The sequence below is a fragment of the Rhinopithecus roxellana genome, chromosome 6, assembly GCF_007565055.1.
Source record: "Rhinopithecus roxellana isolate Shanxi Qingling chromosome 6, ASM756505v1, whole genome shotgun sequence".
NCBI lineage: Eukaryota > Metazoa > Chordata > Mammalia > Primates > Cercopithecidae > Rhinopithecus > Rhinopithecus roxellana.
The window spans coordinates 127,869,883-127,897,770 of NC_044554.1; the positions used below are offsets into that span (position 1 = coordinate 127,869,883).

The 27,888-nt window shown below is 38.7% G+C and overlaps 1 protein-coding gene and 1 long non-coding RNA gene across 6 annotated transcripts in view; one reads left to right on the top strand and one right to left on the bottom strand.

The window, feature by feature from the left end:
* Positions 1-8,627: 8,627 nt before the first annotated feature.
* On the bottom strand, positions 8,628-12,395 carry LOC104668753. Of its 2 annotated transcripts, XR_004058025.1 has the most exons (5): positions 12,210-12,395; positions 11,813-11,890; positions 11,364-11,438; positions 8,959-9,250; positions 8,628-8,687 (listed from the first exon to the last, which is right to left on the bottom strand). It is a non-coding gene; the product is annotated as an uncharacterized LOC104668753 (long non-coding RNA). The 2 variants fall into 2 exon arrangements; XR_004058024.1 differs by lacking the exon at positions 11,813-11,890.
* A 135-nt stretch (positions 12,396-12,530) lies between these two features.
* C1GALT1 (core 1 synthase, glycoprotein-N-acetylgalactosamine 3-beta-galactosyltransferase 1) overlaps positions 12,531-27,888 on the top strand; it is an 85,607-nt gene continuing 70,249 nt past the window's right edge. Inside the window, exon 1 of one of the 4 annotated variants that reach the window (XM_010371530.2) lies at positions 12,531-12,806. In XM_010371530.2, coding sequence (XP_010369832.1) covers positions 12,800-12,806 — 7 coding nt within the window. In that variant the 5' untranslated portion in view covers positions 12,531-12,799. Of the gene's footprint in view, positions 12,807-13,008; positions 13,031-27,888 lie in introns of those variants that run through there. The other 3 variants (XM_010371533.2, XM_030932851.1, XM_010371531.2) reach the window with 3 other exon arrangements.

The window sequence follows — 27,888 nt, forward strand, 5'->3', positions numbered from 1 at the left end:
TTCATGTACAAATATCTCTTGAGTCTCTGTTTTCAATTATTTGGGGTGTATATCTCAGAGCTGAACTGCTGAGTTGTATGGTAATTCTATGGTTAGCCTTTTGAAAAACTGCCATGCTGGTTTCCACAGTGGTTGCATCATTTTACATTCCCACCAGTAATGTGCAAATGTTCCAATTTCTCCACATCCTTGTCAACACTTGTTATTTTCTGTTTGGGTAGTTTGTTTTGTTTTTTCTTAATCTTACAGCTATCCTAGTAAGTATGAAATGGTTCCTCATTGTTGTTTTGATTTGCATTACCCTAATAACTAAGGATGTTGAACATCTTTTCATGTGCTTATTAGCCATTTGGACATTTTTTTTGAGAAGTGTTTATTCAAGTCTTTTGTCCATTTTTAAATCATGTTGTTTGTCTTTTAAGGATCCTTTTGGATTCAGTTTGCTAGTGCTTTGTTGAAGAATTTTGCTTCAATATTCAGAAGGGATATTGGTGTGCACTTTTTTGTGATGTCTTTATTTGACTTTGGTATCAGGCTAATGCTGACCTCACAGAAAAAGTTTGAGAAGAATTGGTGTTAACTCTTCTTGAAATATTTGGTAAAGTTCACCAGTGAAGCTATCTGGTCCTGGACTTTTCTTTGTTGGGAGGTTTTGATCACTGATTCAACCTCTCGACTTGTTATTAGGTCTAGTGAAATTTTCTATTTCATCTTGAGTATGTTTGGTTAATTTGTGTGTTTATCCAGTTCATCCAGATTATCCAAAGCTGGCAGTAATGTCCCTATTCTCATTTTAAATTTTAATCATTTATCGTTTGTGTTTTTTTCCCTTTGTGGGTTTAGCTAAAGGTTTGTCAATTTGATTACTTTTTTTACAGAGCCAAAGTTTGGTTTTACTGATTCTTTCTATTGTTTATTCTGTTTTATTGATCTCTGCTCTAATCTTTATTTCCTTCCATTGGCTAGTTTTGGGTTTGGTTTACTCTTCCTTTTCTAGTTTCTCAAGGGATAAAGGTAGGCCATTGATTATCTTTTGTTTTTTTCGAATATAGGAATTTACAGTAATAAGTTTTCCTCTGAGCACTGTTTTTGCTGCATCTTACGCTTTAATATATGTGTTTTAGTTTTCATTATTAAACATCTTATGTTAGGCTGGGCATAGTGGCTCATGCCTGTAATCCCAGCACTTTGGAAGGCCGAAGCGGGCAGATCACCTGAGGTCAGGAGTTCGAGACCAGCCTGGCCAACAGGGTGAAACCCCGTCTCTACTAAAAATATGAAAAATAGCCGGGCATGGTGGTGGGCATCTGTGATTCCAGCTACTCAGGAGGCTGAGGAAGGAGAATCACTTGAACCCAGGAGGCGGAGGTTGCAATGAGCCAAGATCGTGTCACTGCACTCCAGCCTAGGTGACAGAGCAGGAGTCCGTCTCAAAATAAACAAACAAATATTATGTTTTAATATGTTTGTTTTCATTTTCATTATTTTCTAATTTTTCTTGTAGTTTCTTCTTTGACCAATGAGTGTTTGGTAGTGTGTAGTTTAATGCCATATATTTGTGGATTTTGTAGTTTTCCTTTGATTTTGATTTGTAGCTTCATTCTACTTGGTCAGAAAAGATACTGTGTATGATTTCAACTTTTTAAAATTTATTCACTTGTTTTGTGGCTTAACATGTAATCTATCCTAAAGCATCTTCCATGTGCCCTTAAGAAAAATATGTATTCTTCTGTTATTGGGTAAAATGTTCTATATACTCATGTTAGGTCTAGTTGGCTTATTCAAGTCTTTTATTTTGTGACTTATCTTCTGTCTAGATATTCTATTCATTTTTGAAAGTAAGATATTGGAGTCTCCAACTATTATTGTACAATTATTTGTTTCCCTTTAATTCTGTCAATATTTGCTTGAAATATTTTGGGTCTCTGTTGTTTGGTGCATATGTTTATGATTATAAACATTATAATATTACAAGATTCTCTACCTTTGGCTTTTGATGGGTTGGTTAGAATGTCTTAGTGTGGGTCTTTTTGAGTTTATCCAACTTGGAGTTCACTCAGTTTCTTGGATTTGTAGGGTACTATATTTAATAAAATTTTGGAAGTTTCTGGCTATAATTTTTCAAATATTAGTTCTGCCCCTCTCTTTGTCATCTAAAATTCCCATAACACATATGTTGGTCTTCTTGATGATGACGCACAGGTCCTTTCATCTCTGTAAATGCTAAAAAAAAAAAAAAAAAATTAACAGACCTTATTTTTAATGCCATTTTAGGTTTACAGTGAAATGCAGTGGAGTTACAGAGAATTCCCATATATTCCTTACCTTTACACATATACAGCCTCCCCCACTATCAACATCTCACACCAGAGTGGTACATTTGTTACTATCAATGAACCAACAGTGACACATCATTATCAAGCAAAGTCCATAATTTACATTAGAGTTCACTCATGGTGTTATACATTCTATAAGTTTTGACCAATGTATAATGAAATGTATCTACCATTATAGTATCATAAAGAATAGTTTCCCTGCCATAAAAATCTCCTGTGCTCCACCTATTCTTCATTCCTTCCCCTCATCTGACTGGAATCACGCAGTCTGTAACCTTTTCAGATTAGCTTCTTTCACTTAGCAATATGCACTTAAAGTTTAATATAGTTTGGATATTTCTCTCTGCCTGAATCTCATGTTGAAATGTAATCCCCAGTGTTGGAGGTGGGGCCTGGTGGGAGCTGTTTGGACCATGGAAGCAGATCCTTCGTGAATGGCCATCCCCTTGGTAATAAGTGAGTTCTTGCTTTGGTTCACATGAGATCTGGTCATTTAAAAGTGTGTGGCATCACCCCTCCACCTCTCTCTCTCCTGTTCCTGCTCTGGCCATGTGATGTGCTTGCTCTCCCTTCACCTTCTGCCATGATTGCAAGCTTCCTGAGGATTCCCTGGAAGCCAAGCAGAAGCCAGCATCATGCTTCCTACAAAGACTGCAGAACCATGAGCCAGTTAAACCTCTTTTCTTTATAAATTACCCAGTCTTGGGTATTTCTCTGTAGCAATGCAAGAATGGATTAACACAAGGATCAACCATGTGTTTTTTTGGCTTGATAGCTTATGTCTTTTTAGCATTGAATAGTATTCCATTGCATTGTCTGTGTGTACCACAGTTTATTTATCCATTTACCTTGTATTAGTCTGTTTGGGCTGCTATAACAAAATAGTACAGCCTGGACTGGGCACAATGGCTCATGCCTGTAATCCCAGCACTTTGGGAGGCCGAGGCAGCAGATTGCTTAAGCTCAGGAGTTGAAGACCAGTCTGGGCAATATGGTGAAACCCTATTTCTACAAAGAATACAAAAAATTAGCTGGGCATGGTGGTGCGTGCCTCTGGTCCCTGTTACTCGGGAAGCTGAGACAGGAAGATCACTTAAGCCTGGGAGGTGGAGGCTGCAGTGAGCTGAGATCATGCCACTGCACTCCAGCCTGGGTACCAGAGCAAGACTGTCTCAAATTTTTTTAAAATAGGAAAAAAAATATATAGATGGGGTGTCTTAAACAACAGAAATTTACTTTCTCGCTGTTCTGAGGCTTGAAATCCATGACAACAGTGCTGGCAAATTCACTGTCTGGTGAGGGCTCTTTTCCTGGCTTTATAGGCAGCTGTCTTTTTTTCCGTCTTTTTTTTTTTTTTTTTAATGTCCCCACATGGCCTTTCCTCATGTATGCATAGAGAGGGGAATAGAGAATGCTCTGGTATCTCTTCTTGAGAACAATAATCTTACCAGATCAGGGCTCCACCCTTAACCTGCACTACTTCCTTAGAGACCCCCCTCTCCAAATACAGCCACACTAGGGGTTAGGACTTCAGCACAGGAATTCTGAAGGGTACATAAAAGGGCCTCTTGGTTACTTTCAAGTTCTGGCAATTATTAATAAAGCTGCTGTAAACATTCAAATGCAGGTTTTTGTGTGGACATAAGTTTCACCTGATTTGGGTAAATAACAAAGACCCCAATTGCTGGATTGTATAGTAAAAGTATATTTAGTTTTGTAAGAAAATTGCCAAACTGTCTTTCAACATAGCTATACTGAACCCATGCCTGTAATCCTAGCACTTTGGGAAGCTGAGGTGGGAGGATCACAAGCTCAGGAATTCAAGACCAGCCTGGGCAACACAGTGAGAACTCATCTCTAGTTAAAAAAGAAAAAAAAAAAATGTGGCTATACAATTTGCATTCCAACAAATGAAATTTTCTTCATTCTTTTTCCTTTCTGCTCCTCAGGCTCAATAATTTCAATGGCCTTATCTTCAAGTTCACTGACTCTTCTGCTTGCTCAGTTCTGTTGCTGAAGCCACCTAGATTGTTTTATTTTTCAGCTTCAGAATTTCTGTTTGGTTCCTTTTTATAATTACTATCTCTTTGTTGACACTCTCATCTTGTTCATACATCATTTTCCTGGCTTCCTTTAGTTCATTGTCAATGTTTTCATTTCCATGTTTAGCATTTTGAGCATATTTAAGACAATTGTTTTAAAGTCTTTGTTTAGTAATTCCAATGTCTGGACTTCCTCAGGGACAGTTTCTATCCATTTATTTTGTTCCTTTGAATGAGCTATACTTTGTTTCTTTCAATGCTTCGTAATTTTTGTGTGTGAGCTTGAAAAGTGGCCATTTGACTCCTATGATGTGGTAACTAGAAATTAGATTTTCTTCACTTTCCTAGGGTTTGCTGTTTTCTGGTTCTTGAAGGCTGTAGCAGTCAGTTTATTTGACGCCTGTCTCAAACATTATTTCAAAGACCGTATTCCTTGTCAATATGGTCACTGAAGACTCTGTCCTTTCGCCTGTGTTCAGCTAATGTTTTGCCAGATTTCCTCGAATACCAGAAACTCTCACAGTCTTTGCAAATTGGCTCTAAGCCAGGGCTCTACTTCAATTCTTAGTCAGGCTTGCACTGTGCTAAGGGATCAGCCTAAAATGAAAGCTCAGGGTTTTCTCAGGTGTTTTCTAAGCATGTGTTTTGCCCTGGGCATGTGCATGGCTTTCTAAATTTCCATGTATACATGGTTGCTTTTGAATATTCTAAATTTCCCAAATAAACTCTCCCCAGATTTTGCCTCAGGCAGTCTATCGCATGTTTCAACTGTAATCTCTGCCTCCAGGTGTCTAGAGTTATTACTTCAGTTTGCTGTGTTTTCCAGCTTTTTCTGCCCTAAGTTCTGAGTTAAGACAAAACAGAGGACAGGATCTTGCATCAATCCTTCAGGTAGCCCCTTGTATTAGTCTGTTTGGGCTACTGTAACAAAATACCACAGACTGAATAGCTTAAACAACATAAATTTATTTTTCACAGTTCTGGAGGCTAGCAAGTCCAAGATCCACATTCTGGCTGACTTGGTTTCTGCTGAGGGCTTTTTTTTTTCTGGTTTACAGATGATGGGCTTCTCTCTGTGTCCTTACGTAATGGGGAGAGAGAGCTCTTCCTCTTCTTAGAAGGGCACCAGGTCTATTGGATAAAGGACCCTACCTTTATCACCTCATTTTACCTTTATTACCTCCATAAAACCCCAAAAAGATAGGGTTGGGGGGCTTTCCAAACACACAGAGGTTCCTAGAAGTTGGTATGCCTGGAGACAGCATGGAAGCTACATGCCATTTCTCCCATACCTTACATTATACATCTCTTCTATCTGGCTATTCATCTGTATCCTTTATAATAAGTCAGTAAACATAGGTAAAGTATTTGCCCAAGTTCTGTGAGCCATTTCAGCAAAATGGGAATTTGTGGAAAAAGGCTGAGGAAGGAGACGCTTCTCAATGGAGGATGAATAGAAACCAGAAAAGGTATCTACCACAGGTCCACCTTTAGATTTAGAAATACAACTTGAAATAAGAAAAACAAATGCCACATTATGCAGCTATACAATTTGTAAGTCAATTAGTTCTTTACAATAACCGATGCAACATATACATTTATAAATAATTTACTCCTTTGGGATTTCAAACTAAAGAAACTTCAACTATTTCATTTACAACAAATGTTTCTGCTTCTGTTTCTCATCAATTGAGAAAACAATTAAGGAATACTCTTGATTCTTATTCCAGGGAACTAGAGGAACAGAGAGTAACCCTAGGGATTCTAGCCTCGTAAGCTGAGAATATTTTTCTAGATGACACAAGTTCCTCAGTGCACACGTGACAGTCTCGGCTTTCAAGCTAATATGCTGTGAGTCACACTGAGTCCTCTTCCCTTGAGGTTAAATGTATTTCCTAGACTTTTTTCTTTATTTCTTCCTCTGCTCTATTCTCTATCTGAACCCTATTCCTCTGTCAGTCAATTCAGAAAACACCACCAGCCGTTGCAATTGTCTCAAAATCTTGGTAAATTTTGTGAAGATGTAGCTGCAAGGAATAAAAACTGTTTAGAAAATCCTCCCTTAGGTTATACAGGGTGGCACTGTCAGGTATTTTCAATAGGAGATGAGAAGCTCTGTCTAAAAGCACAATGTTGCCAGAAGGATTTCCCTCATCTTTGTTTCCTGGTGTCCATTTTTCGCTTACTTTTTAATTTAACATAGGAAATGAGGTGCATGAAGCTCTGTCCCTTTCTTCCCCCTAGAGTTCTTCTTTTTCTTACTCAGGGATCATCCACAACAACAAACAGTCTGATATCTAATTAGGCCAGTAGTTTCAACTGATTTGGGCTCACAGTTGAATAGCTGAAAACAAGAAACAACAATATGATTAAACTAGGGACCTTGTATTTAAGGCCATTCATCCACTACATAATCAGGACTTGAATCTCACACTAAGGCTCTGTCTTACTCATTCTAACATATATTACCTCTCAGGTTAGTCATGCCACAAAAATGTGCATTGTTAATAATTGCCTCATCTCTACCTTTGATGTTCCAGTATATAAAGCCTTTCCCTGTGTGCCCTAAGCTCTGCCCTCTGAAAGAGAAAGACATGTTTTCTGCCATTTATTTTCTTGCTATTGTGTGCAATTTTGCTCTAGGATGAACTCATAAACTCAAATAACTGGTTAAATATATATTTGTTATTAAGTTTGTTTAAGTACCTCTGTTACAATAAAGAAGAGCAGATACACTCAGCCACAGTTACAAATTAACTCATGAAAAGAAAAAGAAGCCAGTGATAATTATGCATTATTTTAAAAGAGTAATAAATTTTCAACAGGCTAATAAAATGAGATCTGACATATAAGCTACCATTCCGCCATACTCGTAAATCCAAACTGCTTGCTATGAATGATGCTACTATTTTATATAGTATACAGTAAAATCAGTAAATAAGTTGTCACTTCCTGAAAGAAAGATCTCCATGGTATTCATGTAAAATACTTAATGCTTAACTGCTTAAACATAAGGTAGACCTCATCAGCCTAATTTAATTAAAAGAATGCTAATGCTGTATATATAAAGCACATTTACACATAATCTCATTGACTGCCTTTTGGAGTACATTGGGATTATTTTCTCCAGTTAGTGGATAGGGAAATTGAGATTCAGAAGGGGTAGGTGACTTATTACAGGTCATCCAGCTAATCAGTGATAAAACTGGGGGCACTGAAGGATAAGTACCTTGACTGGGCTTACCAAAGTGGTGGCTACAAAAAGGCTAGAGGTGTGTTTAAAAGTTTACAGGACAGCCATCCATTTTCAGTTGACTTTTTCAGGAAATGATTCAGTTTGAAAAGGAATAATGCAAGAATCCTGCAAAAGAGGGCTTTCAGAGAATTTAGATCTGTAGATTCTGATCTTTGGATCAATTACATCAAAGGAGAATTGAACTGCCCCCTTGGTAGACCTGAGAAATGCAGACAGACCTATTGGTGAGCCATGAAAATGCTGCAGGGAAAGTCATCAGAGGCATCTGTAGCTAAACATGCTATGCATCAGACTGGTCATTTGTGAAGAGAAATAATACAGCCTACTTTGTGAAATAGTATTGCAAGCCCTCTGGGCAAATTTGTATTATGAGTCAATCTGTAATTTGCTTGGAGATGGCAGACGAGATGGCTGTCTGGTTTCGAGACATGGTTTAATTTTGTGTTAACTCATTAATTTTTAAAAAATTTTGATTGAGGAAAAACAACTGGGGGCAGAATTCAAGTTTCAAGGATTCCATTCTATTCACCATGTTACTTCCACAACTGGCAAAGTTTAGCTTTCAGTAAGATTCACACTTCATTTCTCTATTGATTTGTTTTTCTAAGACCACCAGAGTGGGCACAAAAGAACCAGCGACTAGGCAAGGGTAGGAGCAAAACTACAAGTTTATTTTGGTCACCTAAGGTGTGGGGAAGAGGTCTGTCGGCCTCCGGCAAAGAAGGCCGACAGAGTCCCCCTGTGGGGCCCTCGGACGGAGTTCCTGCAGTCCTGACATCCCGACAGGAGTGGAGGACTGAGGAAGGCCACACGTGGCGTCCCTCCGGAGCGGCTTTTCTAGGAGTGGGAGGGCAATAGGTGGGGCACCGGCGTGTCAGGGGGCGTTCCGCAGGTGCGACCAGGTAAATCTTGGTCTCTTCGGATTGACGTCACCTGGCGCATGCCCAGTTGGTCTGCACCTTCCCGGGCACCGGCTGCATTTTCGCACGCGGGGGAAAGTTGGTGAAGAAGAACCCGGGAAGTGCACCATCTTGCCTCCGTTCATCCAAACATCTATGAGAGATCAAAAAAACCCTTAGATAATACAGGTATCAGGGAGCAAAGATAAACCTAACATTGTATGCTACCCACTAAAGTGTAAAAGATACACTTCATTCAATTATTTATTCATTCAAACAACAAATAATCGAACACCGGCATGTGTGCCAGGCATTGTGCTAGGCTCTATTATATCCAGCTGCATGAGTTACCTATTGTTGCATAACAAACTATCCCAAAACTTAGTGGCTTAAAACAACAATCATTTAAACATTTAGTATCTCACCGTTTCTGTGGCTTAGGAATTCAGGAGCACCGTAGCTGAATGATTATGTCTCACGGTCTCTTTCTAGGTTACAGTCAAGATGTTGACCAGGATGCATGCAATCATATGAAGGCCTGACTGGGGTTGGAGGATCTGCTTCCAAGCTCATTCACATGGCTATTGTCAGAAGGCTTCAATACCTCACCGATTGTTAGCTGGAAGCCTTAATTACTCACCATGTGAGCCTTTTTATAAGTTGCCTGAGTGACCTTATGACTCTGACATGACAGCTACCTGGCCCCAACAAGTAATCCTGGAGAAAGAATAACAAGGCTGGCATGTTTCATAGTTTCCCCTCAGAAGTCACAATACATCATTTCCTCTGCACTCTATTCATGAGAACAAGTCATTTAATACTGTCCAAACTCAAGGTGAGGGGAATGAAGTTTGACCCTTTGAAGGAAGAAGTATCAAATAATTTGTGAACATATTTTAATTCTACCATATGAGTTAATAAAATTTAATTCATGAAATTTAACTTAATTATTATAAAGTGGTGTCAATATATTTGTAAAATGTAGGTATTTAAAGGGAAACAAAGTCTATTAAAGAAGACAATGTTTCAATGTTGTTGCTAGCTTGTTTGCATTTTGTCACCATTTTCGTCTCATTCTGTCTGTTAAAAAAATTCTCTATATAGTGCTAAATAAATGAAGACTTGGCCTATCTTATTATGTCAACTAAGAATTGGATTTGATACTTATAACAGACCATAACAGAATCTAATATAGAAGGGATATAGTCTTCCTCACCTAATAACAAACCCAGAAGTGGGACAGTCCAGAGCTGGTAAGTTGGCCCTCCAAAGCAACCATGGACCTAGGGACCTCCGGTGTCCTACATTATTAATAATGTCGGTGTGGCTTTTGTTATTATGGGTGAAATATGTTTGCTCTACCTCCAGTATCATGTTCCTGTTTCAGGTTCAAAACAATAAAAGGGGTGGGTGCAGATCAAATGGCTAAAGCAATATTTCTTGAGCCTCCTCTACAGAAATTCACTTTTATTTAATTGATGGTCACATGGCCAGCCACGACTTAAGAAAGTCTAGGAGCATGAATATTTTTAACTGGACACACTGTCGCCCTGAGGAAATCAGAGTTCTACTAGTAAAGAAGAAAGGATATTGGTTTAGACAACCCGTAATGTCTACCGACCTACTCCAAGGAGCTTTAACATGCATTATTAAACACTAGATAAAAGAAAAACAACAATACTGAGGTTTACTTGTGTTTCAAATATGTTTCAAATAGGAGAATCTGGTCAGTTTTGAGTCCCACATATAAAGTATATTTTTCAAAGTAACCACAACTTTTATTCTCTAATTGAAAATGTTAAAGAATTGGCTGACATTAATGTTACTTCTAGGAATGTGTCCAAGGAGATAATTGCACAATTGTGCAACAGCCTGTGGATAAGAATGTTCATCAGAGACTTTTTTATGATAGTAAAAACTTGGAAACATAAATGTCAATCAATAGAATACTGGTTGGATAAATGACGGTATATCCATTTAACAGACACTATGCAACTTTTAAAAATGATGTTATTCACGACTATTGTTCACTGTGCAGATAATAAGATCCAATTTATGAAATATTGTATTTATATGTCTATATGTGCTTCTATTCTTAGAGAGATGCCTAGAAGAATGTAACACAAAATTTAAGAAATGGTTATCTCTATATTATGGTATTTGGACAGATTTTAACTTCTTTGCATTTTTGTTTAAAATTTTTCAATTTGTTTGCATAAGCATGTATTGTTTTTATAAAACAATAGTTATTAGCTGGGTGCCACAGCCTGTGCCTGTAATCCCAACTACTGGGGAAGCTAATGTAGGAAGATTGCTTCAGCCCTCAGCCCAGTTGCTCGAGGCTGTTGTGTGCATGATCACACCTGTGAATAGCCACTGCACTCCAGCCTGGGCGACACAGAAAGACCATATCGCTTTTAAAAAAGAAAAAAAAAAGCTATTTTCAAAGAAAGGCAGGGTGGGAGCAGGGCTGATTTGGTCCAGTATTGTTTCCAGCAAGTAATTTTCCTGGATAAGGCTGTGGCTGACCTTATCTTAGGAAAGGGTTCTAATCTTTGCTCAATGGAAAAAAGTGTTATTCTTTATTCATTATAACTTTTAATAAAATTAAAACGAGAAAAGGAGTTGTGAGTTTTGGTTTCTATTTGGAACACTGACCTCTGAAAGGGTCTCCCTGCCATGTTTTACAATGGGTGGAAAGATATTGTGGAAAGGTGGAGGGGGAGGAGGCTGAGCAACAACTGTATACAAGTTGGGGAAGTGTAGAGGATGGAGGTAAGGATGTAAGGGAGAGAAGTCAGGACCCATGAGCCAGGGAAAGAGCAATAACCTGGACGGCAGGATAGCTGCACTTCTCTTCTAGCATGGACCTATCAGTTTATCTTCCTGGCCGTAGTTTTCTCATCTGAAAAATAAGACATCTGTATTAGAATCACTACATGTGCTTTATGTTTCACAATTCTTTTGGATATATTGATGCTATGTCTTGAGAAACTACACTACAGCTGAACCTAAGCAAATTAAAGAAAAAATAACAACAATAATGTATATTGTTTATTATTTGTCGCAGGCATTCTAAGTAACTTGCCAATAGGTAGAGGGACCAAGATGCCAGCCCAGGCAGTCTGATTTCAGAGCCCATACTCTAACAACCATGCTGTAGAGTACTAAAGAACCGCTTGGATAGGGCATTTAAAGGAAGCAGGATAGCTTTTCTATTCTGGAACTTGGTCTTGTAGATAATGGTTAACGCCAGTAAAGCCGATACCTTACCCTCACCTCATGACTATTATGGGGTTGCCTCAACAGGTGGCAGTCTCCTCCCCCTACTCCAAAGACAACTTCCTTGTTCGGAGCCTAGCGAAAGGGGAGATAGGTTTTGTTAAGCCCCGAAGAAGCTCTTCTGGCCATTGCCCCACAGAACCGAAGTGCTGACAGAACCAAAGACGAAATGTGCCTACAGAAAGCTTTCTAGTATCATTATCTCGGTTTTCAGCTCTTCCTGGTTCACACATGATGACCCAGCACCTGTATGCATACTTCATCTTATTACTTCCTTTCATTAAGTCCAGAGAGATACTGAGTAAGGAAGGTACGGGGAGAGAACAGAAAAACAAATGAACGGGTTAAGAGCAGGCTACAGGCCACAAGAGTCCTGCAGGGTTAGAGCCTGTACCTCAGACAAAGATCCCTCAGGCATCCCCTTTCTCCTTCCCTGTAGTTGCCCTGCTTTCGTCCCGCTCAAGGTCCGGAAGCTAGTGCCTAACCTTACAGCAGGATCATAAAGGTGGAGCGTAGCTGACACAAGCCGCAAGGGGGCTATAACGAAATCTGTTGCTCGTGGAAGACCGACTTCCCAGACCTCTTCGCATTAGGGCGGAGCGTGCGCCCGGCGGCCAATCCCCGGTTCCTCACGTCGCCGTATCCCCGCCCACCGCCCCTCCCGCTCCGCCCTTCCCTGGGGCTGGTGCGGTGGCGGAGACGTCAGCGCCAGGAGACTCCGGGTGGCGGCTGCGCTGTAGGCGGGCCACGGCTTGGACGCGCTGCGGGGAGGGGCGGAGCGAGCGGGCGGGAGCGCGCGTAGGGCCCGCCTTGGCCGCTGCTGCTGCTGCTGCCGCCGCTGCCGGGGAATAATCTGGGCGGCAGCGGGCGGCCTCGGCTAGCGGCCACGAGCCACTTCTGCGGCTGCCCAGAGAAGCAAAGGTCGCCGGTCCCAAGTCGTCCCCCTCTCCGCCCCCCAGGAGGGGCGAGAGGGAGCCGCAGCTGATGTCAGGTACGGCCGGCGGAGGCGCCCTCAGGCTGCGGGTCCAAGGTCTCGGCTCCCCCCGCCCTCCCCCCTCTCAGGGTTGGTAGGGAAGCGTGGAGGATGGAACCAAACCCCGGGCGCGGCGGAACAGGTGTCTCGGGGTCAGAGCCGGGCTGGGGTCGTCCGGGCTCCTGAGGAAGGCGCGAGGACTTCCTGCTCCCGGAGCCTTAGCGATCTGCCACAGCGTCCGGGTGCGTACCCGGCCGCAATTTTGTGGACTTGTAGCCTCCTCTTCGTCGTGGGTCCTTCCCCTGTGCCCGCTCGCGTCCCTCTTCTGCCGGCGCGCTGCCTGGCGGCGCAGCGGGGCGCGGACTGCGCCCGGGCCGGACCACTTAGCGGTCCTGCCCCGCCGGGCCCTCACGGTCCCTCCTCTCGCGCGCTCCCCGCCCCGCCGCTGACTTGTGGGTCCCGCCGGATTGGGCGCCCAGGTGTGGGGCACCTTCGCCGAAAGCTACTCGGCTGCCGCTCCGCCTGAGCGCCCAGCGAGCAGGCTCCTTCCAGAAGTACCTGGAGCTTGCTTGGGGCTAGCTTGGATCATCAGGTTTGTCTGTGGCTGATTTATTTCTTTAAGTTTCCCTGCCGCAGAGTGAACCAGATACGTGTGTGTTGGGGCATTAGCTGCGTGGGGGAGGAAGAAAGGCATTAAAAAGATTTTTTTTTTTTCCATCTCCACCCCATTTTCCCCCAGCGAATTGTGGTGGGATTAGTAGGTGTTGACAAGTTGTCCATACTGCTTTGAATTTGGGTCAAGTTGTGCACTCTTAAAACATGACCATAATTTAGCGCTGTGGATTTATTCTTTCCTAGCCCTTACCGTCTCCCCACCCCCACCGCCCCGCATTTAAAGCAAACAACAATATCAGCAACACAAAACCCACACATTCTGGAAAAATTCTCAAGATTTCTAACCTAGTTCTCTATATCCATTGTACATATTACTCCATTTCCGTTTCACGCTTTTTAAGATAGAAAACTGTTGTGCTAACTATGGATTGATTTCATTATGAATTTAAAAGTTATAGATTTAGAACCATAATGAATCAGTGAATAATTAGGCCAATGTGTAAGGGACAGAAATATGTTAACTTACTAAAAGTTGGGCATAGAACATAGCTTTGCCAGGAAAAAGTGTGCATAATTTCAAGTTGCTTGATTGTGGTGTAAGTTTGGGAAGTGGGAATCTGAGTTTTTAGAAGGTATTTAGATGACAGCTTTTCACCCTCTTAGGTAAATGTCAGATGAGCTTGATGCACATGATACTGTATGTTCTAAGTATTGTATATAGTAAACTATGCTTTCTACCAGCCTTTATATGTAGATGTACAGTTTAAGTGAATAGAAGGTTTCAAGTTAGCAAACAGTTAACTCTTCACCTAATGTTGAGTTAAGCAATGATTTAGTCAGGAAAGTATGACTCACTTAAAATTCTTCATAAAGAGAATAATTTTTCAGTATTAGTGGAGAACCATTAAATGCCTCTCTTAAATTTGCCTGGAATTTGTGTTTTTTTGTATCTTCCTACTTAGGATTAAGCATTTTAGAAATATTTTGTGTTTCCTATTTAAAGTTTTCCATAATTATGCTTTTTAAGACGAGACTACATTGAGTAAATTCAATATTCAGTTATTCTTAAAATTGTATCACAAATTTATTTCAGGGTACATATAATGAATTCGTGTTTACCTAATAGAAATATGAAAAAGTATGCCACTAGGCATATGCTACTATTTGTATATTGATTTGTGCTAAAATTAAAATTGCATTATGCAGTTTAACTTTATAAGCCATGGTAATTTAAAGTAGAGTCTTTGTGTGGTAAAATTATTGATTGGAATTTTTATGACAGTGCAGCTATAAATAAACCTTAAGTAGAAAATGGAAAGCTTGATGCTGAAATTAAATTCAGATAGGCTTAAAAGTTTAAGCTTCCCAATACAACCATCTTTTCTTTTAGAAGATTTCTTAAGATTTGATTAAAGAGGCTGATGTACAAACTATAGCAAAGCTGAAAGAAAGGTATGACAACCTTTTTACTCCAGATTCAGCGGGATTAAGTCATTCTTTTAAAAGAAGAAAGGGGGTGGAGTTGGGAAGGAGACTTGTTCATAAAATGAGAAGTTACCCTTTTATCTTGAAATCTGGTTAGAGAGGAACTCCAATGTGTACTTAAATTATTTTGCAGCTAATTCAAACGTCCAAGGGGAAAATATATGCCAACATCTGTAATGTGTGAGAATAGGAAGTGTCCCTTGGAAATAAAAAATATATATATAAAGAAACTGGTGTTTGTGATCTAGGGAAGCACATAAGAAGGTGGGTGAAACTGAAAGGAAAGTCTAAATAAGCACCTGTAGTACGTGCTGCCTTGCACACTGAAGGGGCATGTTGGGGGCAACGAGAGGCAATACTAGGGAGATTCTGGAATGGGAAACCTGTATATTAAAGCACATTTAAACGGGTAGATGTTGGATAATAGGCAGAACTTGAAATTAAATACAGCTTGGCATAGTTATTTGCATTCTTGGTCATTGTATTAGATTTCTAGGGCCTTGGTAACAAAATACAACAAACTGGGTGATTTAAAACAACAGATTTATTGTCTCAGTTCTGGAGGCAAGATGTCTGAAGTCAAGATGTAGGTAAGGCTGTGCTCTCTCAACGTTCGAGGGGACAATCTGTTCCATGCCTCTTACCTTGTGTTACTGCCAATCCTTGGCATTTTTTTGGCTTGCAGCTATATCACTCCAGTCTCTGATTCTTATCACGACATAATCCCTGTGTGGCTCTGTCTTCATATGGTGTGCTCCACTTCTTAGAAGGATACTAGTTGTATTGGATTAAGATCCACCCTAATCACCTCAACTTATTACATCTGCAAAGACCCTATTTTGAAATAAGGTCACATGCAGAGCCGAGATCGCACCACTGTACTCCAGCCTGGGCGACAGAGCGAGACTCCGTCTCAAAAAAAAAAATAAAATAAAATAAAGTCACATGCAGAGGTACTGGAATTAGGACTTCAACCTATCTTTTGGGGGAACACAGTTTAACCTGTAACAGTTACACGGTTTATCTTTTACAGCGTTCAGTAAATGTTTAGCATCATAGGCTGAGTCAGAGGCTACAGTGGAAACAGGATGGGACACTTACATTTATTTACATATATCAGTGATGTCTTAATCTGTTTTGTGTTGCCTCTAGCAGAATATCTGAAACTGGGTAATCTATAAAGAAAAGAAATTTATTCCTTACAGTTATGAAGGCTGAAAAGTCCTGGTTCAGGGGGCCACATCTGGTGAGGGCCTTGCTGGTATGGACTCTGCACAGCCCTGAGGTAGCACAGGGCACCACATGGTGAGGGGTCCGAGCATGCTAGCCCAGAACTCTCTTTTCTTATAAAGCTACCAGTTCCTTTCCCATGATAACCCATTCATGAGGGCCGAACCCTTAGGACCCAGTCACCATTTAAAGACTCCAGCTTTCAATACTGCAACACTGGTGATTAAGGTTCAACATGAGTTTTGGAGGAGGCAAGCATTCAGACCACACCAAGTGCTTACTATGTGCCAGGTCCTAGAGATAACACAGTGGATAGACAAAAATCTCTGTCCTCATGGAGCTTACATTCTGAAACACAGGTTCTAAAAATGTGATCCCTGGATCTGCAGCATCACCATCACCTGGGAAGTTGTTAGAAACTGAAATTTTCAGGCTCCATCCCAGAACTCTTTATTTAACTAGCTTTCCAGATAATTGTGATGCAGACTCAGGTTTCAGAACCACTGATCAAGATGGAAAAGACACAGTAAACAACATGGATAAGTAAAATAATATTAGAGATTAATAGGTGCTGTGGGTAAGCATAGGGTGGGCCGGTGAAGACTCCTGAAAAGTGAAGACCTGAAGGAGTTGGAGAGTGAGCCATAGGAGCATCTGGGTGCGTGTTCTCAGCAGAGAACAGTAAGTGCAAAGACCCGGGCACGTCTGAGGAATGGCAAGCAGTTAGTATTAGGTTCAGTCTATGAAATGGCCGCTGTTTGTTCATTTTTTGACCTACAGAAACACCAAATACTAGGGAGAAGAGATCAGAAAGAAAGGGGTGGAGTAGGATGCAGGTTGTGGGAAGATCGTTGTAAGGTTTTGGCTGTCTGAGATTAGGAAGATGGGAGGGTTTTGAGCAAATGAGTGACGTGATCTGATTTCAGTTTTAAAAGGATCACTGTGGCTACAGGTAAAAGTGGGCCTAAGAAGGAAAGGCTAAAGGAAGGGGAAAGTTGGTTAGAATGTTGTTGCAGTAGTTAAAAGACAGAGAGGTTGCACAGACCAGGGTGATAGCACTGGAGAAGTTAGAAGAGGTACAAGACTAAAAACACACAGTGAATGTTTTGAAAAGTAAGTTTTTTTCATCCCACTCCAGTTACCCAGTTGTCTTCCTCAAATGCAATTAGTGTTAAAAGTAGTCTTATCTCTATTCTTCCTGAGATTTTTTTTTTTTTTTTTTTTTTTGAGACGGAGTCTCCCTCTGTCACCCAGGCTGGAGTGCAGTGGTGCGATCTCAGCCCACTGCAAGCTCCGCCTCCCGGGTTCACGCCATTCTCCTGCCTCAGCCTCCCCAGTAGCTGGAACTATAGGCGCCCGCCACCGTGCCCGGCTAATTTTTCTTTCTTTCTTTTTTTTTTTGTATTTTTAGTAGAGACGGGGGAGATCTTTTATGTAAATATGAGAAACAGTTTTAACAAATTAATGGAGAGGTTGTTACCTGGGCCTGTTTTCTTCCCCAGGAAACATTTAGCAATGTCTAGAGACATTTTTGTCACAACTAGGGGGAATGCTACTGGCATCTAGTGAGTCAAGGCCCAGGATGCTGCTAAACATCCTACATTCAACAGGACAGCTTCCACAACAGAGAGTTATCCAGCTCTTGATGTCAGTAGCGCCAAGGTTAAGAAACCTTAGTTTGATGGGATTTACAGAGGTTGGTGCAAAGCAAGTGTTGTAGTCAGAGAAGACAGTAGGAATAGAGGAGCTGACCGTATTGGGAATCTTTCAGGAAATGTAGATAGTTCAGGATTGCAGAAGTAGACATTAATTGTAATGCACAGAATAGGAAAAGATGAGGCTGGAAACCTGGACAGGCTCTAGATCATAACCTTTGTATATATATCGTGTTAATTAGAAATGTTTAGCTTTTTTTTGTCTTGTAGGCAGTGGAGTTCCGTGAAAGGATTCACGGAGTGACATGGTCAGCTTTTCATTTTAGAGAGCTCATTCTGGTGAGAATTACCCAGCTCTGATGTCAGTTAAAGAGGGATAGCACCTGAGTCAGGTTAGATGTTGTAATAGCCTGGGGTAGAGAGGAGAGTCTGAAATAGGATAAATACTAGAAATGGAGAGGAGACAATGGATTAGAATAATATTTAGGAAATAATGTTGGCAAACCTTGGTAATTGGATTTGGGGTGAAGATAAGGGAAGCATTAAGAATATCTCTGTACTTTCTAGTTTAGATAATCCTGTGACTCTGAGTGAAATAGGAACCCATTGGTGAGTAATTTAGGTAATTACCAGTAATTAAGGTAAAATGAGCAGAGGAAGATGATGAGTCACTTTGGAGGTGTTGAATTAGAGCTGCCTCAGGTCCAGGTGGAAGTGTTTAGCAGGCATTTGTGTACATGAATCTGAAACTTGGAGAAGTCTGAAAGGATCAAGAGATCATTTTGTTTAACAAGTGTGGAGAAATTAGTGGACTTTCATTTTTATCATATTATTTCACTCTGTAGATATACGTAGCCTCCTTTAATTTAATTTTTATCAGAAAAGTAATGTGTGTACCTGATGCAAAATTAAAACATCAAAAGGTTATAAAACAAAAAAATTGTCTTTCCTTGCTCATGCCACCCAGTGCTAGTTCCCAGAGATAGCTCTTGTTAAATATCATATGTATATATATCTTAATAGATTTTTAAATATATACAGAAACATTTAAAAAGCCAAGTGAGATCATACTAGAAAAGATTTCGGTACATTGTCCTAAACAAATAAACCTTTTATCTTACACAGTTGTTAAAATGAATGACATTATGTTATGGAAAAAGTAAGTGAAGGGATAAAGCGCAGACTAACGGATAAGCGTGATCTCTGATGTAAAGTAAAAGCTGAACATGCATATGTGATGAGATAGGCATTACCCAGCGATATGAAAGCAGTTACTTTTGGGGAGAGATAGTGGTAGAGATGGTAAAGAAAATTTACTCTTTTCTGTCTATGGTTTTCTTTCATTTGTTTAGGTTTGTTCCTTTTGTTTTCTTTACATTTTCTGATGTTTAGAAAAAATACCCAGTATACCTTATTAACAATAAAAAGTAACCTTTTTCAAAAGCACAAAGATTTTCCTTATCAGCACATGTAGATCATTTTTAACAGCTACGAGTATTCTATGCTATGGCTGTATCTTTTTTCTTTTAAACTGGTTCCTCATCAACAGACAAACATCCTATTATGGTTATGGCTGTCTTGAGCATCTTGGCTGACTTCTGTGATTGTATCTGTAAAATAAATTTCTGATCATGAAGTGATGTATCAATCCATAATTAAAAATTTTAAAAGATGTTGTGAAATGCCCTTCCAAAAGACAGTAAAATTGTGTAGTATGAGAAAGAATATAGGACTGCCAGTTTCCTTATATCTGTGTCAATAATAGCTGTTAATAAACTTTAAAAGTTTTGCCAATATGTTAGGTTAAAAATAGTGTCTCTTCATTTGATTTACCTTTGTGAGTGAAATTTGAACATCGTTGACCATTTTTTACTGTGAATCTTTTACTGTTTTTATATTTGGTTAATTTTTTATCTTTTTATTATTTATGATACTTTTTGGTTCTTTTTGCTGCACATTAAAAAAATATATTTCATAAAGAAATATGCTCTTTAACCAGCGACTTCATTGCCAGAAATTTATCCAATGGATAAACTCATAGTTTTTTAATAGTCACAGCCTCCGAGTTTGGGAGAGATCTCAGTTCGTAATATAAAAATGCAAAAATATATTTTCTTCCAGTTTTGTTTTAATTCCATTTTCTAAAATACTGAAATCTTAGAAACTTTTGAAATTGTTACCAGAAAGTTAAGGATCCAGCTGGTTTTGTTTTTTCCCAAAAGATTAATTAACTCAATACCATTTTTCAATAAGCCACCTTTTTCTTGATTTGAAATGCTGTCTATTATGTTTTAAATGTCCACATAAACTTTTGTTTTTCATAGACTCTTTATTTCAACCTGATAAAGTCCCTTTATAAGATTTATCTGGTAAAGACCACCAGGGAGACATCTGTAGGCTGACAAAGGTTAATTAGCTTGCTGCAGTGAGGGAGACTGGCACAGCAGAGGAAATGCCACCTTTTCACTAAAGAATGAACCAGGATTATTATAGGATTTTGGAGAGGGGTGGAGTTTGGACAAAGTTTAAATGCAACAATATTTGATAAGCTTAAAGCACAGCAAGACGGTGTGTCAAGGGTTAATAAACATCAGGCCTGGACTGAGAAGCTGACTCAGGATTCTGATTCCCTGGAGACTACAAAATTGAGATACATGTGGAATGTTGTGTCTGGAAACCCCTTATCTGAAGCTCTGAGTTGCAAATTGAGGCTGCTTCTGTTTCATAATGATCTACCATCAGTGCAAGAGTGGGATGTTCCATTCTCACTTTATAAAATTTCAAACAACATGGTTTCTGACAGTTTGATGTAGAGAACAGTTTCTCAGCACATTGTCTTTAGTATTAACAAATGCACTTTTTAAAAGCAGACTCAGAGCCTGTTCAGCATAAATATCATTGTTTTCATTACCTTCTTTAAGGTAATATATTTTTATATGTAGTAAACTTTGTCTCTTCCTCTCCCTCAGTTCCCCTTTCAAGAGTTTTCCAGTTATACTCACCTATTTTTCCAAATAACATTTAGAATAATTTTTGCCACATTACTTTTTAAAAATCTTTTTTATAACTTAAAATTGATCAGATCAGATTAGTACACCCCTTCCCACAATGCCCCTTTCCAGAATTTTCCAGTTATACCCACTTGTTTATTGGTCTGAAGTTTTAGAATACTTTTTGCCAAGTTATATAATTTTTAAAAATCTTCCTGTGTTTTAGCTGAGATTACTTTACATACAGGTTAATTCGGAGGAAATCAACATCATTATCATTGATACCTTTTTTTCTCAAGCCTTTTAAAATTGTGGTAAAATACATATAAACTTTACCATCATAATCATTTTTAAGTTTACAGATCAGTGGTATTAACTACATTTATATTGTTGTGCAACCATTGTCGCTGTTTATCTCCAGAACTCTTTGTTTTGTAAAACTGAAGCTGTATATCCATTTAAACAATAGCTCTCCATTCTCACCTTTCCACAGGCCCTGGAAACCAAAATTCTCTATCTCTGATTTTCACTACTTTAAAGTACTTCATGTAAGTGGAGTTGTACATTATTTGTTCTTTTGTGATTGGCACATTTCATTTAGCAAAATGTCCTCAAGATTTCATTCATTTTGTAGCATATGTCAGAATTTCCTTACTTTTTAAGGCTGAATAATATTCCATTGTATGTAAATACCACGTTTTGCTTGTTCATTCATCCTTGGTGAACACTTGGTTTGCTTCACATTTTAACTCTTGTGAATATTGCTGCAATGAACATGAGTGTACAAATACTTTCTTGAAACTCTGCTCTCAAGGGGCATATATCCAGAAGTGGAATTGCTGGATCATATTCTATTTTTAATTTTTTGAGGAATTTTCATCCTGTTTTCCATAGCAGAAATAACATTTTACTTTCAAACCAACAGTATACAAGGGTTACAGTTTCTCCACATTCTCTTCAACACTTATTATTTTCTGAATTTTGATGGTAGCCATTCTTGTGGGTATAAGGTAGCATCTCATGGTAGTTTTGATTTGTTTTGCTAATGATTAGAGATGTTTATCTTTTCATCTGTTTATTGGCCATTTGTGTATCTGTATTTGAGTCTTTTGCACATTGTTGAATCAGGTTGATTTTTTTTTGGTTGAGTTTCAGGAATTTTCTATACATTTTGGTTACTAATCTCTTATCAGATATATGATTTGCCTATATTTTCACCCATTCTGTGGCTGGCCTTTTACTGTTGATATGGTCTTCTGATGTACAAATTTAAAAAATTTTCGTGAAGTCTAATTTGCCAATATTTTCTTTCAGTGACTCTGCCTTTGTTGTCACATCCAAGAAATCATTGCCAAATATAATGTCATGAAGCTCTTTTGTTCAGTGTTCTAAGAATTTTATAGTTTTAGGTCGTATATTTAGGTCTTTGATCCATTTTGAGTTATTTTTTCTTTTCCTTTTTTTATTTCAATAGGTTTTTGGGGAACAGGTGGTGTTGGATTACATGGACATGTTTTTTGGTAATGATTTTTGAGATTTGGGTGCGCGCCTCACCCAAGCAGTGTACACGGTACCCAGTGTGTAGTCATTTATCCCTCACCCTTTCCCACCCTTTACTTCAAGCTCCCCAAGTCCATTGTATCATTCTATGCCTTTGCATCCTCATAGCTTAGTTCCCATTTATGAGTGACAACATACAATGTTTGGTTTTCCATTCCTGAGTTACTTTACTTAGAATAATAGTCTCCAACTCCATCCAGGTTGCTGTGAATGCCATTATTTTGTTATTTTTTATGGCTGAGTAGTATTCCATGGTGTGTGTGTGTATTTGTATATATATTATACATACCACATTTTCTTTATCCACTTGTTGATTGATGGGCATTTGGGCTGATTCTGTATTTTTGCAGTTACAAATTGTGTTGCTATAAACGTGTGTTCAATTGTCTTTTTTTGTATGACTTCTTTTTTTTTTTTTTTGGGTAGATACCCAGTAGTGGGATTGCTGGGTCAAATGGTAGATATTTGGTTCCTTAAGGAATATCCACATCATTTTCCATAGTGGTTATACTAGTTTACATTCCCAGCAGCAGTGTAAAAGTTTTGTCTTTTTACCACATTGATGCCAACGTCTTATTATTTTTTGATTTTTTGATTATGGCTATTCTTGCAGGAGTAAGATGGTATCGCATTGTGGTTTTGGTTTGCATTTCCCTGATAATTAGTTATGTTGAACATGTTTTCATATGTCTGTTGGACATTTGTATATCTTCTTTTGGGAATTGTCTATTCATGTCCTTAGCCCACTTTTTGATGGGATTGTTTGTTTTGTTTTTTTCTTGCTGATTTGTTTGGTTTTTTTGTAGATTCTGGATATTAGACCTTTGTCAGATGCATAGTTTACTAAGATTTTCTTCCACTCTGTGGGTTGTCTGTTTACTGATTATTTCCTTTGCTGTGCAGAAGCTTTTTAGTTTAATTAAGTCCCATCTATTTGTCTTTGTTTTTGTTGAATTTGTTTTTGGGTTCGTGGTCATGAAGTCTTTGCCTAAGCCAATGTCTAGAAGGGTGTTTCTGATATCTTCTAGGACTTTTATGGCTTCAGGTCTTAAAAGATTTAAGTCTTTGATCTAATCTTGAGTTCATTTTTGTATAAGGTGAGAGATGAGGATCCAGTTTCATTCTTATACATGTGGATTGCCAATCGCCTCAGCACCATTTGTTGAATAGGGTGTCCTTTCCCCACTTTATGTTTTTGTTTGCTTTGTCAAAGATATTTGGCTGTAAGTATTTGGCTTTATTTCAGGGTTCTGTATTCTGTTTCATGGGTCTATGTGCATATTTTTATACCAGTACCGTGCTGTTTCAGTAACTATAGCCTTATAGTTTAGTTTGAAGTTGGGTAATGTGATACATCCAGATTTGTGGGTTTTGGGGTTTTTTGTTTTTGTTTTTGCTTAGTCTTGATTTGGCTATGTGTGTTCTTTTTTGGTTTCATATGAATTTTAGGATTGTTTTCCCTAGCTCTGCAAAGAATGATGGTGATATTTTGGTAGGAATTGCATTGAATCTGTAGATTGCTTTTGGCAATATGATGATTTTCACAGTATTGACTCTAGCCATCCATGAGCATGAGATGTGTTTCCATTTGTTTGTGTCATCTATGATTTCTTTCAGCAGTGTTTTGTAGTTTTTCTTGTAGATGTCTTTCACTTCCTTAGGTACATTCCTAAGTATTTTATTTTATTTTTTGCAGACATAGTAAAAGGGGTTGAGTTATTGATTTGATTTTCAGCTTGGTCGCTGTTAGTGTATAGCAGTGCTACCGATTTGTGTACATTAATTTTGTATCCTGAAATTTTACTGAATTCATTTGCCAATTCTAGGAGCTTTTTGGATGAATCTTCAGGGTTTTCTTGGTATACGAGCATATCGTCAGCAAACAGCAACAGTTCGACTTCCTCTTTACTGATTTGATGCCCTTTATTTCCTTGTCTTGTCTGATCACTCTGGCTAGGACTTCCAGTACTGTGTTGAACAGAAGTAGTGAGACTGGGCATCCTTGTCTTGTTCCAGTTCTCAGGAGAAATACTTCAACCTTTCCCCATTCAGTATAATGTTGACTGTGGGTTTGTCATACATGGCTTTTATTACGTTAAGGCATCTCCTTTCTATGCCAGTTTTGCTGAGTGTTTTAATTATAAAGGAACACTGGATTTTGTCAAATGCCTTTTCTGTGTCTATTGAGATGATTATGTGATTTTTTGTTTTTAATTGTTTATGCGGTACGTCACATTTATTGACTTGTGTATGTTAAACCATCCCTGCATCCCTAGCATGAAACCCACTTGATAATGATGTTATCTTTTTGATGTGCTGTTGGATTCAGTTAGCTGGTATTTTGTTGAGGATTTTTGCATCTATGTTCATCAGGGATATTGGCCTGTAGTTTTTTTTTCTTTCTTTTTTTTTTTTGTTATATTATTTACTGGTTTTAGTATTAAGGTGATACGGGCTTCATAGAATGAATTAGGGAGGGTTTCCTCTTTCTCTATATTGTGGGGTAGTGTCAATAGGATTGGTACCAATTCTTCTTTGAATATTGGATAGAATTTAGCTGTGAATCCATCTGGTCCTGGACGTTTTTTTTGTTGGCAGTTTTAATTACCATTTCAGTCTTGCTGCTTGTTGTTGGTCTGTTCAGAGTTTCTATTTCTTCCTGGTTTAATCTAGGAGGGTTTTATGTTTTCAGGAATTTACCCATCTCCTCTAGATTTTCTAGTTTGTGCATGTAAAGGGGTTCATAGTGGCCTTGAATGATCTTTTGTATTTCTGTGGTATCAGTTGTAATATCTACATTTCATTTCTAAGAGCACTTATTTGGATCTTCTCTCTTCTTTGCTTGGTTAATCTAACTAATGGCCTATCGATTTTGTTTATCTTTTCAAAGAATGAGCTTTCTGTTTCATTTATCTTTTGTGTTTTTTGTTTGTTTTTCTTTCTTTGTCTCAATTTCATTTAGTTCTGTTCTGATCTTTGTTGTTTCTTCTTTTGGGTTTGGTTTTTTCTTGTTTCTTTAGTTACTTAAGGTGTAACCTTAGATCGTCTATTTATGCTCTTTCAGACTTTTTGGATATAGGCATTCATTGCTGTGAACTTTACTTTTAGCACCACTTTTGCTTTATGACGGAAGTTTTTATACGTTGTGTCACTTTTATCATTCAGTTCAAAGGATTTTTAAAATTTCTACCTTGATTTCATTGTTGATTGAATGATCATTCAGCAGTAGGTTAATTTCCATGTATTTGCATGGTTTTGAGAGATCCTTTTGGAGTTGATTTCCAATTTTATTCCACTATAGTGTGAGAGAGTACTTGCTATAATTTCGATTTTCTTAAATCTGTTGAGACTTGTTTTGTGTCCTGTCGTGGTCTGTCTTGGAGAAGGATCCATGTGCTGATGAATAGAATGTATAGTCTGTAGTTGTTGGTAAAATGTTCTGTAAATATCTGTTAAGTCAGTTTGTTCCGGGATATAGTTTAAGTCCATTGTTTCTCTGTTGACTTTCTGTCTTGATGACTTGTCTAGTGCTGTCAGTGGAGTATTAAAGTCCGCCACTATTATTATGTTGCTGTTTATCCAATTTCTAAAGTCTAGCAGTAATTGTTTTATAAATTAGGGAGCTCCAGTGTTAGGTGCATACGTATTTAGGATTGTGATATTTTCCTGTTGAACAAAGCCTTTTGTCATGATATAATGTCTCTTTTTTAAATGTTGTTGCTTTCCAGTCTGTTTTGTCTGATAGAAAAATAGCTACTCCTGCTTGCTTTCAGTGTCCATTGGCATGGAATATCTTTTTATTGTTGTTGTTTTAAATTTTATTTTATTTTATTTTTATTGTACTTTAAGTTCTAGGGTACATGTGCACAATGTGCAGGTTTGTTACATATGAATACATGTGCCATGTTGGTGTGTTGCACCTGTTAACTCATCATTTACATTAGGTATATCTCCTAATGCTATCCCTCCCCGCTTCCCCCTCCCCACGACAGGCCCCAGTGTGTGATGTTCCCCTTCCTGTGTCCAAGTGATCTCATTGTTTGATTCCCACCTATGAGTGAGAATGTGCGGTATTTGGTTTTCTGTGCGATAGTTTGCTGAGAATGATGGTTTCCAGGTGCATCCATGTCCCTACAAAGGACACGAACTCATCCTTTTTTATGGCTGCATAGTGTTCCATCGTGTATATGTGCCACATTTTCTTAATCCAGTCACTGACATTTGGGTTGGTTCCAAGTCTTTGCTATTGTGAATAGTGCCGCAGTAAACATACGTGTGCATGTGTCGTTATAGTAGCGTGATTTATAATCCTTTGAGTATATGCCCAGTAATGGGATGGCTGGGTCAAATGGTATTTCTAGTTCTAGATCCTTGAGGAATCACCACACTGTCTTCCACAATGGTTGAACTAGTTTACAGTCCCACCAACAGTGTAAAAGTGTTCCTGTTTCTCCACATCCTCTCTAGCACCTGTTGTTTCCTGACTTTTTAATGATCATCATTGTAACTGATGTGAGATGGTATCTCATTGTGGTTTTGATTTGCATTTCTCTGATGACCAGTAATGATGAGCATTTTTTCATCTGTCTGTAGGCTGCATAAATGTCTTCTTTTGAGAAGTGTCTGTTCATGTCCTTTGCCCACTTTTTGACGGGGTTGTTTGATTTTTCGTGTAAATTTGTTTCAATTCCTTGTAGATTCTGGATATTAGCCCTTTGTCAGATGGGTAGATTGTAAAACTTTTCTCCCATTCTGTTCACTCGCCTGTTCACTCTGATGATAGTTTCTTTTGCTGTGCAGAAGCTCTTTACTTTAATTAGATCCCATTTGTCAATTTTGGCTTTTGTTGCCATTGCTTTTGGTGTTTCAGACATGAAGTCGTTGCCCATGCCTATGTCCTGAATGGTACTGCCTAGGTTTTCTTCTAGGGTTTTTATGGTTTTAGATCTAACATTTAAGTCTTTAATCCATTTTGAATTAATTTTTGTATAAGGTATAAGGAAGGGAACCAGTTTCAGCTTTCTACATATGGCTAGCCAGTTTTCCCAGCACCATTTATTAAATAGGGAATCCTTTCCCCATTTCTTGTTTTTCTCAGGTTTGTCAAAGATCAGATGGTTGTAGATGTGTGCTTTTATTTCCGAGGGCTCTATTCCGTTCCACTAGTCTATATTTCTGTTTTGGTACCAGTACCATGCTGTTTTGGTTACTGTAGCCTTGTAGTATAGTTTGAAATCAGGTAGCGTGATGTCTCCAGTTTTGTTCTTTTGGCTTAGGATTGTCTTGGCAATGCGGGGTCTTTTTTGGTTCCATATGAACTTTAAAGCAGTTTTTTCCAATTCTGTGAAGAAACTCATTGGTAGCTTGATGGGGATGGCATTGAATCTATAAATTACCTTGGGCAGTATGGGCATTTTCGCAATATTGATTCTTCCTATCCATGAGCATGGAATGTTCTTCCATTTTTTTCTGTTCTCTTTTATTTTGTTGAGCAGTGGTTTGTAGTTCTCCTTGAAGAGGTCCTTCACATTCCTTGTAAGTTGGATTTCTAGGCATTTTGTTCTC